This window comes from Armigeres subalbatus, unplaced genomic scaffold (assembly GCF_024139115.2).
Source record: "Armigeres subalbatus isolate Guangzhou_Male unplaced genomic scaffold, GZ_Asu_2 Contig1310, whole genome shotgun sequence".
Lineage (NCBI taxonomy): Eukaryota > Metazoa > Arthropoda > Insecta > Diptera > Culicidae > Armigeres > Armigeres subalbatus.
Window position 1 is genome coordinate 1,225,591 of NW_026942078.1, and position 14,419 is coordinate 1,240,009.

The following is a 14,419-nucleotide window of genomic DNA, read 5'->3' on the forward strand; positions in this document are numbered from 1 at the left end:
TCGTTTTTCATAGTAACGAGCTTTTTTAATCTAATACCCACTTCAATTTTTCACCCATTCCTCGATCTCTCCTTATCTCGATGGTCCTTTCAATATCGAGGTGTGGAGTGGCGACTGTATTTCAAAACGCATATGAAACATTTCTATAAACAGATACGCAGCAGCCTAAGCCGTTAAGTGAATACCCGTTATATCGTTCTGTGCTCTTTGATTAGCGATAATATCTTTGATGATATTGCAATGCCTGCGTAACATTTCGACGTATCAACAATGTAAGCGTACAGAGCAGCGTAACATTTTGATGAAAGTAGCACGACCCCACTCATACTGACTTATCAAAATGACGTATATGTTTTATATGAATCTGATGCAGAATTTTTTAACATAAATTTTCATCAAAATAACTCAATGTTCACACGCAGTGCAAATTTCATAGTCAGCGATGTAAAATCTTTTCTTAACTTATCGTTGAGTTACATTCAATTGCAATCAAACTGTTTGCTTCCAAATAGGAATAAAAACAAACTCTGAAAGCAAGCTAATTTTCTCAGCTTGTTCAAAATGTTACATACACCGATTTAAAAAAGTGCCCGAGAATTGTCAGAGTTCCATATTGTTCTTGTCAATAGATTGCAGACAAATCGCAAGGAAAACGGATTCAAAATAAAATCATTACCAAGGATCGATTTTACATTTGGTTCGAAATGTGTTTTTCTGTTTTTTTAATCTCATTTTATTTATACGATTCAGTTTTGCATTTTAGTAGCTTCTATTATTACCTCCAATGAGTGTTCGGCTTGTTTTACTTTTGTTTCCATCATTTTTCAGTTTGTAAGATTTTGTTTATTTTACACAAAAATACTGTAATATCCATTCCATTCATATAATAGCTAATAATGAGAAGTACATAAATTGATTTGACCCGGTTTTTTGCAATTAATCTTGAGTTTTTGGTTGATTTCGCTTTTCCTTATGAGTCGGCGTGTGTTTTAAAGTACTCGTTTTATTTGAACTTCGGCAATGTGCATTTCGATCTTTTTCCCCAGTAGGGGCTCAATAAATTAGAATTTTCTATGGAATTCAGGTGTGGATTTTCTGGTGTGATGTCGTCTTGTTTAGTGTCCCAAGGACGTGGATGGAGCAACATAAAGCACTAGTCTGTTTCTACCAAACAATTCTCTGAATAAAATCTGTCAGCTGTAAGAAATCTGTGTTTGTGAGTTCTACAAAGTTTAGTTTAGCACTCTGCAGCCCTGTATGAACGAGTGTATGTTCTAAACTACTAAACCTAGTGACGAACGAGTAGGTCGCATCTGGACAGTGATTTATCAAGAGTATATCAGAGTAAAATTGATTTTCACATCAGTTGGTATCCATTTTCCCTTATCTCTTTCTCTCTCTCTCTCATTTATCTATACTAACGGGGAAACACACATACATACATCGGAGAAAATGACAGGATGCTTGTTCTTAAGGATTCGACGAGAACAAGAACACATATCACACCAATAATGATGTTATTGAAAAAAGAAGGCGTTTTGTTCTACAATAGATTGGTCTCAAACAGCGAATGGACTGATTGAATACAAAGGAAGGCAGGAAGAGGAGTTAGTATAATGGAATCAATTTCATCGGGACACCTGGACTCCACCAAGAATGCGAAATCCGTTGTTACAGAGATACTTTATGAGCTTCTGTGAATGAAACAACAACTCCAACTATTTGGGGATTTTTCATGTTTATCTATCATAATTTATTTATATTATATCATTGTTTTCCATAAGAAAACTTAAGATCATTAAAATTCCTTTTGAATAATACACAAAAAGAAACCAACGCATACAATTCAACGCAGCAAATTTAATTTGTAGGTATCGTTACAAACAAAACAATTTTCAACTCATTTGCGCTAATCAAGATATATCCAAATAATTACAATTCAAAATTTTGCTTGGAATCAAATTATCCATTATCTACTATCTCTTTGTTCTATTACATAATGTCCTAATACGCTCAGCTTCGAACAAAAAAGTTAGCGTCTACAATTGATTTTTCTTTTTCGCGTTTCTTCATCTATATATGTCCCGGAGATTTAATAGCTATAAGATTCGAACTTCTCTTTCAAAACTATAGTAGGACTTCCTGTCTCGTGGTTTGCCAGGTTTTGTTTTATTTTTTTCTGGAGAACGCGCTTGCTCTCACACAGCTCGCGGATATCACAAAAATAGCGCGTTCTCGGACTCAGCTGCATTCATTGCTGTCCGGACTGGTTCTTGTTGCAATTGTTGTGTTTGGTTGGGCAATGTTATAATTGTAATTTATTAATAGTAGAAGTAATAGTAAATAGAATGTGTTTCCTGCTGCGCCGCGTTTGCTGCTGCTCATCCTTCAGTATACACTCCACGAATCGCGCGCCTCCGGCAACTTGCTGCTACAACTTAACCGCTCTTAAATAAAAGAATGGCCACCTGTCCCAGATAAAAGTAGATGAAGTGGCGCGTTTCGTGCGTCACGTAGGAGCCGAAATTCCGGCCAACGATGCAATGCCAAGTGGGGTTGTACCTTTTGTCGAATTCTTTTTTGATATATGCGGCAATATCCTGGCAGAGAAGAGGGAAAAACACAATAATTAGTATTGCAATCGCAAGGAAACAGAACTTGACATTTTTTATGACATCTAAGTGGCATGTGCCTATTATGTAGTACTGAAAAAAAAAACATGTTACATTGAATAAGGCTTAACTCTACTAGGGTAGTGTACTGGTTTTGAACTCTTACGCAAAATTATTGTCCACACTCAATTTTTATTTCTGCAGCAAATTATAAAACTGATATTCCGGTAAAAAAGGCGAATTACCCAATTATTTGCTGAGTTTTAGCAACAAAACGCCGCTTAAGACATTTTAAGTGAAAATTATTTGAACGTTTTTGCCTTTCTTTGCGTGTGCACACAAAAAAAAAACACTAGCCGCTTTTTCTTATAGCAGTCCTTGAACGATTTTCCCGCAACAATTGCATTCGACGGAGTACAAACCCCTATACAGAAAACCAAAACTACCCAAAATTGGATTGTTTTCACTCAAAATCGTACCTTGGGCCAATAACCCAAATTTAAGTTTATAGTTTGCCTTTAATCACATGCAAACAATTTACCCAAAGCTGAGTTTAATTAACCCAATTGAGAATATTGAATATAGCCAAATTTAAGTTATCGGGCCGAACCACCCCGGTGAGGTGCTTGCGTCTTGCTCTAATTTTGACAACCAGCTGGTTGTACCGCGGCATCCTAGATCGATTTCAAAGTTGTTTTGATTTCTGCCCAACTTACCAGAATGTACACGGGTAGATCAAACAACCCAAATTTTGAGTTGTTTTCGATCTGGCATCTCTTTCATTCCATCCTTTGATGTCAAAAACAGAGAAAGAAAACCACCCAACGATAGCAGTTCGATGGGGGAAGCCAACGCTAGGTTAAAGGGGTTGAACTCAAATTTAGGTTGTTTAAACCTATTTGAACTTAACATTAGGTGGAAACAACTTAATATTTTCACACGGGATCAAACGCAAACTACTCAAATCCAAGTTGAGCCATCCAACTCAAAATTGGCTTCCCCCACCAACGGTCCAAATTAAGTGAAATGAACTTAATTTTGAGTTGTTTGAACTTCATTTTGGGTTGTCTGATCTAACCGTGTATCATTTTACGATACGGAGGTGGCGCACAACTGTCATTTTGGTTGATTTAGCTTTGATGCGTCGCAGCATGCAAGAAATAATTAAAATGACAGTTGTGAGTTGCTTCCGTATCGAGTGGTGTGCCCCCGAAAACGCGAGCACTTTGAAACTTGGATTCCGTAAGGAGTGACCTTAAGAGGGCGGCCCATAAAAAAATTTGAAAAAGTGTTTTTTGAACCACCCCAATTCACAACGCTGACACCGAGAGTCGACGCTTGCTGCTGTTCGTGCACATGCCGTCCTATTCAGTCGCACATTCAAATTCGGGAAGGACTAGTAACTTGATTGTGTGTTGGATGTCAGCTATTATTCGCATTCAAGCGACTTGTTCAATTCACGTGCCTTGTCTAAATTTAGCATTAGAGTTTAACGTAAAATGATTTTTCTTCCACTTGAACGGCAGAACAATAGTGCAAACCAATGTTCAATCTATGGTATCCAGTATACGGAGCATTGAGGATGTGATGCATTGCAGATAAACCCAACTTGATTCACCGAGTAGATATCTCGCATTCAGCCAAGACACCAACCTTATATGGCGCTATTATGGTTGGATGTACCATTTTCCTAATAACTTTTAAACGCAACGATCAATCTTTCTCGAATTCAACAGTGATATACTATTTAGGCCAGTGATCCCCAAAGTGTGGCCCGCGGGCCGCATGCGGCCCTCGAAGCCATTTCCTGCGGCCCGCGAAGGATTTCAGAATATACACTACATGTGGCCCGTTTATATGCATAAGAAACGCTTTTCATCATACTCAGTTTTTTGTTATACTCAGGGAATCTGTCAAGTTCACAACATTAGTTCATACATCGATATTAGCCACCCTATAACCAGAGACCGGCGGAGTGAAAAACTGTCGAAATGGCAACGTATGAAAATGCATGAAATCGTGAAAATAATACCGGCATCACTTGAACTTTTTGCTTGCTTCTTATGGATGCAAAAAGTAAACAAGTCGAATTGGAACCGCTTTTGACGGTTCGATTGGAAACAAGATGGCGTCTTCGCCGATCTCTTATTGTAGTATTTCTAATCGATATATATAAGCACCATCATGATTAATTAAATTCATCAGTTCATAGATGTTACGTAGGCCAACAGCAAACAACTTCGATGGTATTGCCCCGGGCTATGAAAATAGCAAATTCGTCAATTTTTTCGCAGATTTTCTGCTCTGAAATAAGGAAACTTTCCATACAAGTGAGGGTTTGGCAAAATGTAAATTTCCTTTATTTTTAACTTAAGAAAGCAAGCTGAAGATTAACGTACTTTACGCTACCGTCGTGCATCCCTTTGTTTGACTGCGGGAGCTACTTTGGATTTTTGATTTTCTAAAAAAAATTAAACGGAAAAAATACCAAATTTGAAACAGAAAGTTGCCATCCATCAATCCAAACAACCATCCAACCAATCAACACTGTGATAATGGCAATTTGAGAGTAATTTACTTTATAATTTTTGTTTCAAAATGTCCAAAATACCCTTCGGTCTATCAAGAGAACCCTCGATCGATGGTACCTACAATATTTAACAAAGTCAAGAATTTCCCTAGCTTCGATTAGTAGACGAGTAAAAGGTTTCTGAAAAAATCAATTGATCGCAAATCTGGAAACAAGGCACATAGTGCGGAAATCAGATTTATTCGATTTCTATTCAAAACTGCTGGAAAGTTTACTTGGCTTTAAACATGTTTGTCGTCATTTGATACGACAAACTATGATCAATGGTGGCTCGAAATCTCAATTTTTATCTATTCGTTCAATGACACAGAATTGGGAGATTTCAATATTTCGACTGCTTAAATAGGAAATAAAACTATCAGTTTATTTATTTCATGCATTTACGCGCATACATTTTGCATATTTAAAGTCCTTGAACGGATGGAATGAGGTTAAGGAATCGTTACTGTTATGTGTAGTGAATAATAATCCTTCAACAAAAATTCAAAATCTTAGAATTGTACGGCATATGATCATTTGGGAAAGAAGATTAATATTGTACGTGGATTTCCCTATTGGACTCGACTGTTCGATATAGTCGCTCCTTGAACGGTCGTTGGAATCGCCGTTTTCACACTCACACCGGTTTTCATAGTAAAATCTGTCGAAACTGACAAGTCTGTCACGTGCTTTTTGCTGTTTCCCTCGGACTTCTCTTACCTTTTCCGATGTTTTGACATCTGTTTTGATAGACAAGGAGCAAAAAACAAGGTAATCTACCAAACATTTATTGAGTTTGGCAAACCTTGCTGCAAAAGGGAACGTTTGGAATAGCCAAGTGAACCGACCTTCGAATTCATTGGTCAAGTAAATTCACAATATATCTTCTGCAAACTATGCTAAAAACAGTTGCAAACTATACTATTGTAGATCATGTTGAAACCCGAACTGAGCTCTCGCGACAATCGCATTTTCTCACATTACCGAATGTCGCGACTGCATCGCGAGTGGTGCGCATGATGGCGCACGGCTATGGCATAGATGCGCACTACTCGTGATGCAGTTGCGACATCCGGAAATGGGGAAAAATGCGATTGTCGCGAGAGCTCAGTTCGGTTTTCAACTGGATCTACAATAAAACCAGTTGCGAAAAGATTTTTATCGTCTTAAGTAAAAGCTGATAAAACCCGTAGAATAAAATGTTTTTACAAGTATGTTATTTAAAGAAGATTCATCGCAACAAATTTTATTGAAATGTGAAATAGATATTCAAAATAATTTATTAAGCAGTAAAAATCTACATGAAATGAAAAACAAATCATGCAAATGTACTGTGGCCCGCTTCAACAGTTCGAAATAGCTATGCGGCCCTTGATAGTAAGCATGCTGGGGACCACTGATTTAGGCTCTAACTGGGAGGTTTTACCCCCTGTCGAATGCAACTTGTTACGAGAAAATCATTTAAGGATTACTATATGAAAAGTTGTCTAATGTCTTTCTAAGCCTTTGTGCACACACACACACACGCGCATACGCACACACATAGACACGGGCAGACATTTGTTCTGCTCGTCGAGCTGAGTCGATTGGTATATAACATTATGGGTCTCCGAGATTTCTATGAAAAGTTCGTTTTCGAAATGAAATAATAGTCGGTACAACTTTGTTGTACGTTAAAGGCAAAAAGGTATGAAATCGACTTTACAGCGTGGCATAGATAAAAATAAACACTTCACATCTCCTATAAACATAATCAATAAAACACACATCTCTCTCTCTCTCTTCATTGGCATTACATCCCCCACTGGGACATTGCCGCCTCGCAGCTTAGTGTTCATTAAGCACTTCCACAGTTATTAACTGCGAGGTTTCTAAGCCAAGTTACCATTTCTGCATTCGTATATCATGAGGCTAACACGATGATACTTTTATGCCCAGGGAAGTCGAGACAATTTCCAATCCGAAAATTGCCTAGACCGGCACCGGGAATCGAACCCAGCCACCCTCAGCATGGTCTTGCTTTGTAGCCGCGCATCTTACCGCACGGCAAAGGAGGGCCCCTCACATCGCAGACAAAGAAAGATGATTCTCTGAAAATACAATGATTTTTTCAAGTTAATTTCATCAAACTTTCCAATGAAAACACCCTTTACAGCAGGATCGTATCAAGTGTAGATGAAGATAAATGCGAGCACAGTACAAGCGATTTTCCTCACCTCAACTTGTGAAAAGTAGTGGTTGGTAGGTTGATAATTGGTTTATTAGTCACGCTTTCAAGTTTTGTTCTTGCTTTATAAAGGACATGGATCCACGATTGTGTCAACAGTTCAACACCATCAACACTGCTTGCTTACCTCAGACATCATATCAGGAGAACCCTCAGGCAATTACGTGCTTCGTAACTTGCTAATATGATAAACCTTACAATGAAAGGGGGCAGCTACAATTTGCCTTTTCATCGTGATTTATAAATGGTAGGTGATAGGATTATTAAGAAAGAAGGATAGTTCATGTTATTAATGATGATATTATTATTCTTCGGGCGTTAAATGGGCACTAGTTCTGTGGCGATGAAAAAACTAGTTTATGAAACAATAATGGAGTCGTGCAGTTCATTATCAAACTAGTTGAATAACTACAAAGTTGGTGAACCAATTATTGGTTTCGAATGTTGATGTTTTGCACGTTTAATTGGCCCGTAGGATTAAAAGTATTAAAATCTACAATATGTAGTTACTACTTTATAGTAAGGCCCACATATAGTAAAGTTGCTTTGGTATAAATATTAAACTTTTTCGAAAATAGTAAATACTTTAAAAATAAAACTTTCGAAAATAAAAGATTAGAAAATAAAAGATTAGTACATATTAGTATTTGTCAAAATTTGATTTGTTTATGTTTTGTTGTTCACGTTGCTGTTGTTCCCTACTATATTTATTGAAAGTTCAAATTCAAATTGGGTAAAACAAGACCAGCATGAGGGAAGTTTTGATTCTGGAACCAAGAATTTGCCATCGCATTCCTTGAGTTTGGGAGTTGAACCCAATGGTCAGCTTTTCCAGCAATTTGACACATTTCCCTGATATTACGCTTGCTCTGGTATATGTAATACATTTACGCATTTTTTAACGAAATTATTGTTTACGCTCCAATTTTGATTTTGGAATCTTTGTGGGGTATTTCACGCTGATTTTTTGAAGTTATTTTACGCAGTTTTATATTATAGTCAGGGGTACCTGAAAACTACGCAGAATCGATTGTAGTTGAAGTGATTTTGACAGCGGTTTTTGAAATCTGCTGTTTTGTTACGTGGATGTACGGCTTATCAGAGCAGGAATGTTCATATTTGCCATTCACCGCTACTTCTCGTGATTCGATTCAGTTAACAAATGTTTCGTCAAGCATTTTACGCCCACTTCCAAAAATCGATATACTGAAGTCGGTTTTTACGTGGAGAAACATACCGCGTAAATTCCAAATAACGCGCAAAAAACGACTTCAACCAATTTTTACTATCTCCTGATCATTTTAAAAACCGCGTGAAAAAAGTTAAAGAAAATCTGTGTAAAAACCCGCGTATGTTCCAAAATTTGTGAAATAATTCGTTGCGTAAAAACGACCGGCGTAGAAAAACGAGTGAAAACCAACCCCAGCGAATAAACATTGATAGCTATCACCTGGGAAGGGACCTATTGTTTGCTGTTGAAAATTGGCCAGATCGGATGATGGGATCAGAATTTATGACCAAAACACTATTTGCATGCGCAAAACACGCTAAAAACACTCACTCATATTTCTTAATATTTTTTTGACACGAGAAATGCACCAACACCGCTAGGTGGATAAATTAGTTTTTTTAGTTTAAGTTACTGAGGCTTTACCATTGATATAGACATTCTAGTCTCCATAGACGAGCCAACGCGAAGGCGAGAGTAGCCAAATGAACAGACATTTAGTGTAGCCAAACGAGCATTACGTCACGATTGCAATCCAAGCAACAGAGAATGTGACGTCAAATTCGCGTGATACGCTGTGAAAAAATGGAAAAACACACAAAACCGAAATGACTCAACCATGTCTCCGCTCGTCTATGAAATCTATAGTGTCTAAATTTGCCATGTGTAACATAAAACTCGTGCACAACAGTCATTTTCTTACTTAGTGTCGTTACAATAAACAAATCGTGAAAAGGATAGCCTTGACTTCTTTTAAGTAAAATTATCAACTCGCGCAGCCTAAACGATAAGGATAGGATAACGTTACGCAAATCTTACGTGTCGTTTGTGTACATTTCCTGTTGTTTTGCATTCTACAAAATATATTGCCCACTACTCGTGAGGTCAACGAACAATGTTAAAAGCGATGATTTCCAACCTTTCGCAAACAGACCAGATGCAACTCACAAATCTAAGCTGAGCTAAAGCGGATATTTTACAGAACGAAATGATAAGATAACGTACTGACAGGAACACGGAAAAATACAAGATACTATATTAAAGAGGTTATCATATCTGAGATTTATAGATCGTAACGTAGGTAGAGAATTATTTCATTCAAATACATGTACAATGTTGTTATATTCATTATACAGTGTTGATCCGATTTTGTCTATCCCTGATTTTATCACGTTTTTTTACAATTTTGTAATACAAACAAAATTTGAAATTTTTAGCCTTCTTTTTTTTCGTAAATCTTTCAGCAAACAACAATGATTTTCATGAAATAACTTTCTCCGCCTGTTAACAGTTTTTCAATTTAGTTTATTTTGAATCATTTCTGTGTAGGTACTTGCCAAGCATTTTTAAAGCCTTTTTAGGCAAGAAATAACGGAAGCCGTTCACGTATTTTGCCTTTCCAAGGCATAATCTGATTCATATTTGTGAAATTATTTAATTAAAAAATCGAAAATCATTCTTTACGATTTTATCACATTTCCTATTTTGTCACCTCGATATTCGCCAGGGTGATAAAATCGTGATATTACTGTATTATGCTTAAGATACGAAATTTATGGCTTTACTTACACCTGATACAACCGAAACAAAAGCACACCAATTATGAATATACCTTAGAGAGCACATTAATGATGATCGGCTAATAACTCAGGCTACACTACAGCATTCTTATTGGGTGTTCAATAATAGGCGAGGATTGGGCTGTTAAAATTATGTTGATTTCCGCTACGTTTGAACGCGATTTTATTTTCCACCTCACTGTAGCTAATTCATCTCATCTCAAATCAATGGAATAAAGCACGAATTTCGATGCTTATTGCATTCCGCCCGCCTGTTTTTTTATACCATATAACCATATATACATTCCAGAACTTTCAAATTCTCAACAAATCCGGATTTTGATCATACAGTAAAAATTATTGATATTATATCTACTAATTTTTACACCAGTTCGAACAATGTTGAACAAATCTAGCGATAATCGACACTTGCGTCTTCACTAACTACTTAACGTCTTCCATCAATTACCCCACTTTTCCAATTGTGTCCACGAAGCACCTACCGCAGGATCTCACTTCCAACTTTGATTCAAAACCTCCTTTGAGACGGTAAAATTGATGATGCTTCATTTACATAGAAAAGGGACAAGAGTTTCATGTGCACACACATATGTATGTTTACAACAGACATATATTTACATGACATTGGCTCCGTACAGTGACTGGCCGCATCACTCATCACACTCCAAAGGACGCGTGATCGATGGGATGGCACCGGATAAGGTTCATCATACACAGTCAAAAACCGCCATGCATTGACAACGTTCCATTGTTATAGGTACCTACCTTTCTATATGGACAACAATGTGTTGAAACGAAAAGCGACATGGCCAACACTCGAGAAAAAAGCGGCTAGCTCATATGTACCAAGATGTGGCATGGATCCTGTTGCAAAGTTACTGTACGGCGTGTGCCTTTAAGGATTCGACTGCCCTTGACTGACTTATTGTCGGGGTAGCATTATAACATGTGCACAACCCACACAACTAAGCTACTGCGAGGAAATATGCTACTTCCGCCGGCAGCGAGTAGCGGTTGGGCCAATGCCGACCGTTTCCTCTGCCCATGCATATGTATGCGGCGTGTTCGAGAGCTCTGTCGTGTGGAAAACTAGGATGGATATGGAAAATCGTCTAGCAATAAATCCCGTCGGCAAACCATCCGACTGGAACTGGAATAGGGTACCTAGTAAGATACAACATTACGACTGGGAGGACTACGCTGCTAGTTGGTCACCCGCCAGAGCTTTTAGCTATGTCAGTAGTGTCAGTCGATAGTGACTTTGTCCTGTATATTCTACGGCTGCAGGCTAGTTGTGGTACAAATGATGGACAAAAAGTTCGAGTTGTCTTTTTGTTGTTCAACTGATGTGACAACTAACCAGAAGCCATGAAGCGTAAATATTTGATGTAAGAACAAAAATTATGTCTGAACCTTGCTGTTTTACCATAAGCATTCAGTGATTATGGATTATACGATTCGTATTCACTTAAATCGATGAAACTTCACTATATTAAAACCATGGCACATTAATTTACCATATTACCAAAAAATGAGTCGAAAAATTACCTTTTCCGAAAATTTGAATTATTGACATTTTATACATTTGAATTATTGATATTATATATATTTGAAATCAATATTGGCTCTACACGAGCTCGCATCGCCATACATCAAACAAGCAGTACTTTGAAGAATCGTTAAATTTATTTGTTTATAGAAGCCAAACAAACCTATATTCGTTGTTATGTTTGTTCTATGCCGCGACCTGACCCCATCTTCCATTCTGACATACCAGGCTGACTGGTGCACCATACCACATCATAACAGGCATTATTTTGCATTATGTATTTTTTTTGCCCCACTGCACCCCCATCATTACCGGGTGCGGGTCTGGCAGTTTGCCGTGCTGGTCGTTGTCATTTCCTGTCTTTCCATTCAGTCGTATTTTGCTAGAGGACGATTCTTGGATGTTGCTTGTGTATTCACCAGCGGCGACGCCAGTGCTTTTACAGCTTACTGAACACAAGAAATTGTGTTGGTCATGAAATTGTAACATATCGCGGTATTGAGTATGTATATCCACCGCCGCTGGCATGGACTTATCAATATTATTGTGTGAGCTTGCCCTAACATTTTATCTAAGGTCACGTTCAAGGCACGAAGTTAAAGAGATTCATGTTTATTTCCACAGAGTACAGAATGTGCAAAGAGAACAACAGTGAGAACATTGAGAAATACGCAATATGTAAACAGCCATATAACATACATTATAACTATTTAATGTGCTGTATGTGCATTCGAAAAAATGTTCAGATTTTAAACTCCTAAGGGCCGATATAGCCATAGGGTATCCAGTAGCCTTGCAAGCAAAAGGCGTAGGATTGACAATCCAGAGATGGCAAGTTCGATTCTCGGTCCGGTCTAGGATGTTCTCGGGAAACTTTCTCGATACCCTGGGCATCCATTGTACTTGCAACACAAGATTACTCATGCAATGGTGGACATAGAAAAGCTTTCAATTAATAACTAAGAAAATGCTAATAGAATACTAAGTTGAAAAGCAGACCAAGTTCCAGGTGGAATGAATAAGAAGAAGAAGAAGTGCCGATATCTTTACTTAAGAATAAACTTTCAACCAGATTTACGCAATCCTATATTTATAAGCAACAAGGAATGAATCCAGAGAGAAATAATAAATCACTCACTACTGTAGCATATTGTGAGTCATTTTTTTTGCAAACTAACGATAATAAACTATTTCGGGAAATGTGCTTCATAATAAATTTGCACGAACACGGATTTCCGGATAAACTGATACGGTTGATCAAAGCGACGATGGATCGGGTGATGTGCGTAGTTCGAGTTTCAGGGGCATTCTCGAGTCCCTTCGAAACGCGCAGAGGGTTACGGCAAGGTGATGGTCTTTCGTGTCTGCTATTCAACATCGCTTTGGAAGGAGTAATACGAAGAGCAGGGATTAACACGAATGGTACAATTTTCAATAAGTCAGTCCAGCTATTGGCTTCGCCGACGACATAGATATTATGGCACGTAACTATGAGAAGATGGAGGAAGCCTACATCAGACCAAGATGAATACACCACTAGGTGTTCCAATCTGCCAAATTCACGAATCAGCCATCTTGGATTTTAGTATGGGAGAGCCAGCCGGTTTGTTTATGTTTTGCACCGAAAATGAATTTTTCACCCCCGCCTTCTTCTCATAGCATAGCATAGTTACGATGTACTTCGTAGATTGGACACTAGTGATACTCATGTTTTTCTTTTGAAATCCTTATTCAGATTGCTATCAGAAATCAAGGTGGGTGTGGTCCTTGATTTCAATCTAGGATAAAAATCACAAAAGCATGAGGATTACTACTCCTGGCCACGCCCATCTTCACCGTAACTTGGGAGGGGAAGGAAGTGTTGGTGTAGTACTTACTTAACGAGAGGCCCCCGACTCAGCGACACCCTCATAAGTACCACGGAGTTGGATATTGGGGAAGGTATTCGTTGGGTCAGGATTTGCCTGTAGCTGACAATATGACCGTGGTAGATCGTACACCGTAATACACCACGCAAAGGTGTCTACCCAGCATTACGGGTGAATTTTTCACCCCCGCCTTCTTCTCGTCCATAAACTTGGCAGGTTGATACACCTAGCTGTGTATTCATCTTGCATCAGACTGAAGAGGGACGGAAGCTAAGCGGATCGGACTAGTCATAAACACGTCGAAGACGAGGTACATGATAGGAAGTGGTTCAAGAGAAGACAATGTGAGCCACCCACCTCGAGTTTGCATCGGTGGTGATGAAATCGAGGTAGTAGAAGAATTTGTGTCTTGGGCTCACTGGTGACTGCCGAAAATGATGCCAGCAGAGAAATTCGGAGATGCATAGTGGCTGGATCGTACGTACTTTGGACTCCGCAAGACGCTCCGATCGAATAGAGTTCGCCGCCGTACCAAACTGAACATCTAAAAAAACGCTCATTAGACCGGTAGTCCTCTACGGACACGAGACCTGGACGATGCTTGGGGAGGACCAACGCGCACTTGGAGTTTTCGAAAGGAAAGTGCTGCGTACCATCTATGGTGGGGTGCAGATGGCGGTCAGTAACCCGGTGAAAATAATTCTCGACTACAAAGTATTTAAAAACTAAGTATTTGATCATAGCTTGTCGCTGCTTCTGATTCTTTTTTTCACTTATATCAGGTTG

The 14,419-nt window shown here is 38.4% G+C and overlaps 1 protein-coding gene across 2 annotated transcripts in view; it reads right to left on the minus strand.

The window, feature by feature from the left end:
• Positions 1–1,719: 1,719 nt before the first annotated feature.
• Positions 1,720–14,419, minus strand: part of LOC134202646 (dynein light chain 1, cytoplasmic) — a 60,379-nt gene continuing 47,679 nt past the window's right edge. For both annotated transcript variants that reach the window (XM_062677661.1, XM_062677663.1), the window contains exon 3: positions 1,720–2,600. In XM_062677661.1, coding sequence (XP_062533645.1) covers positions 2,439–2,600 — 162 coding nt within the window. In that variant the 3' untranslated portion in view covers positions 1,720–2,438. The remainder of the gene's footprint in view (positions 2,601–14,419) is intronic.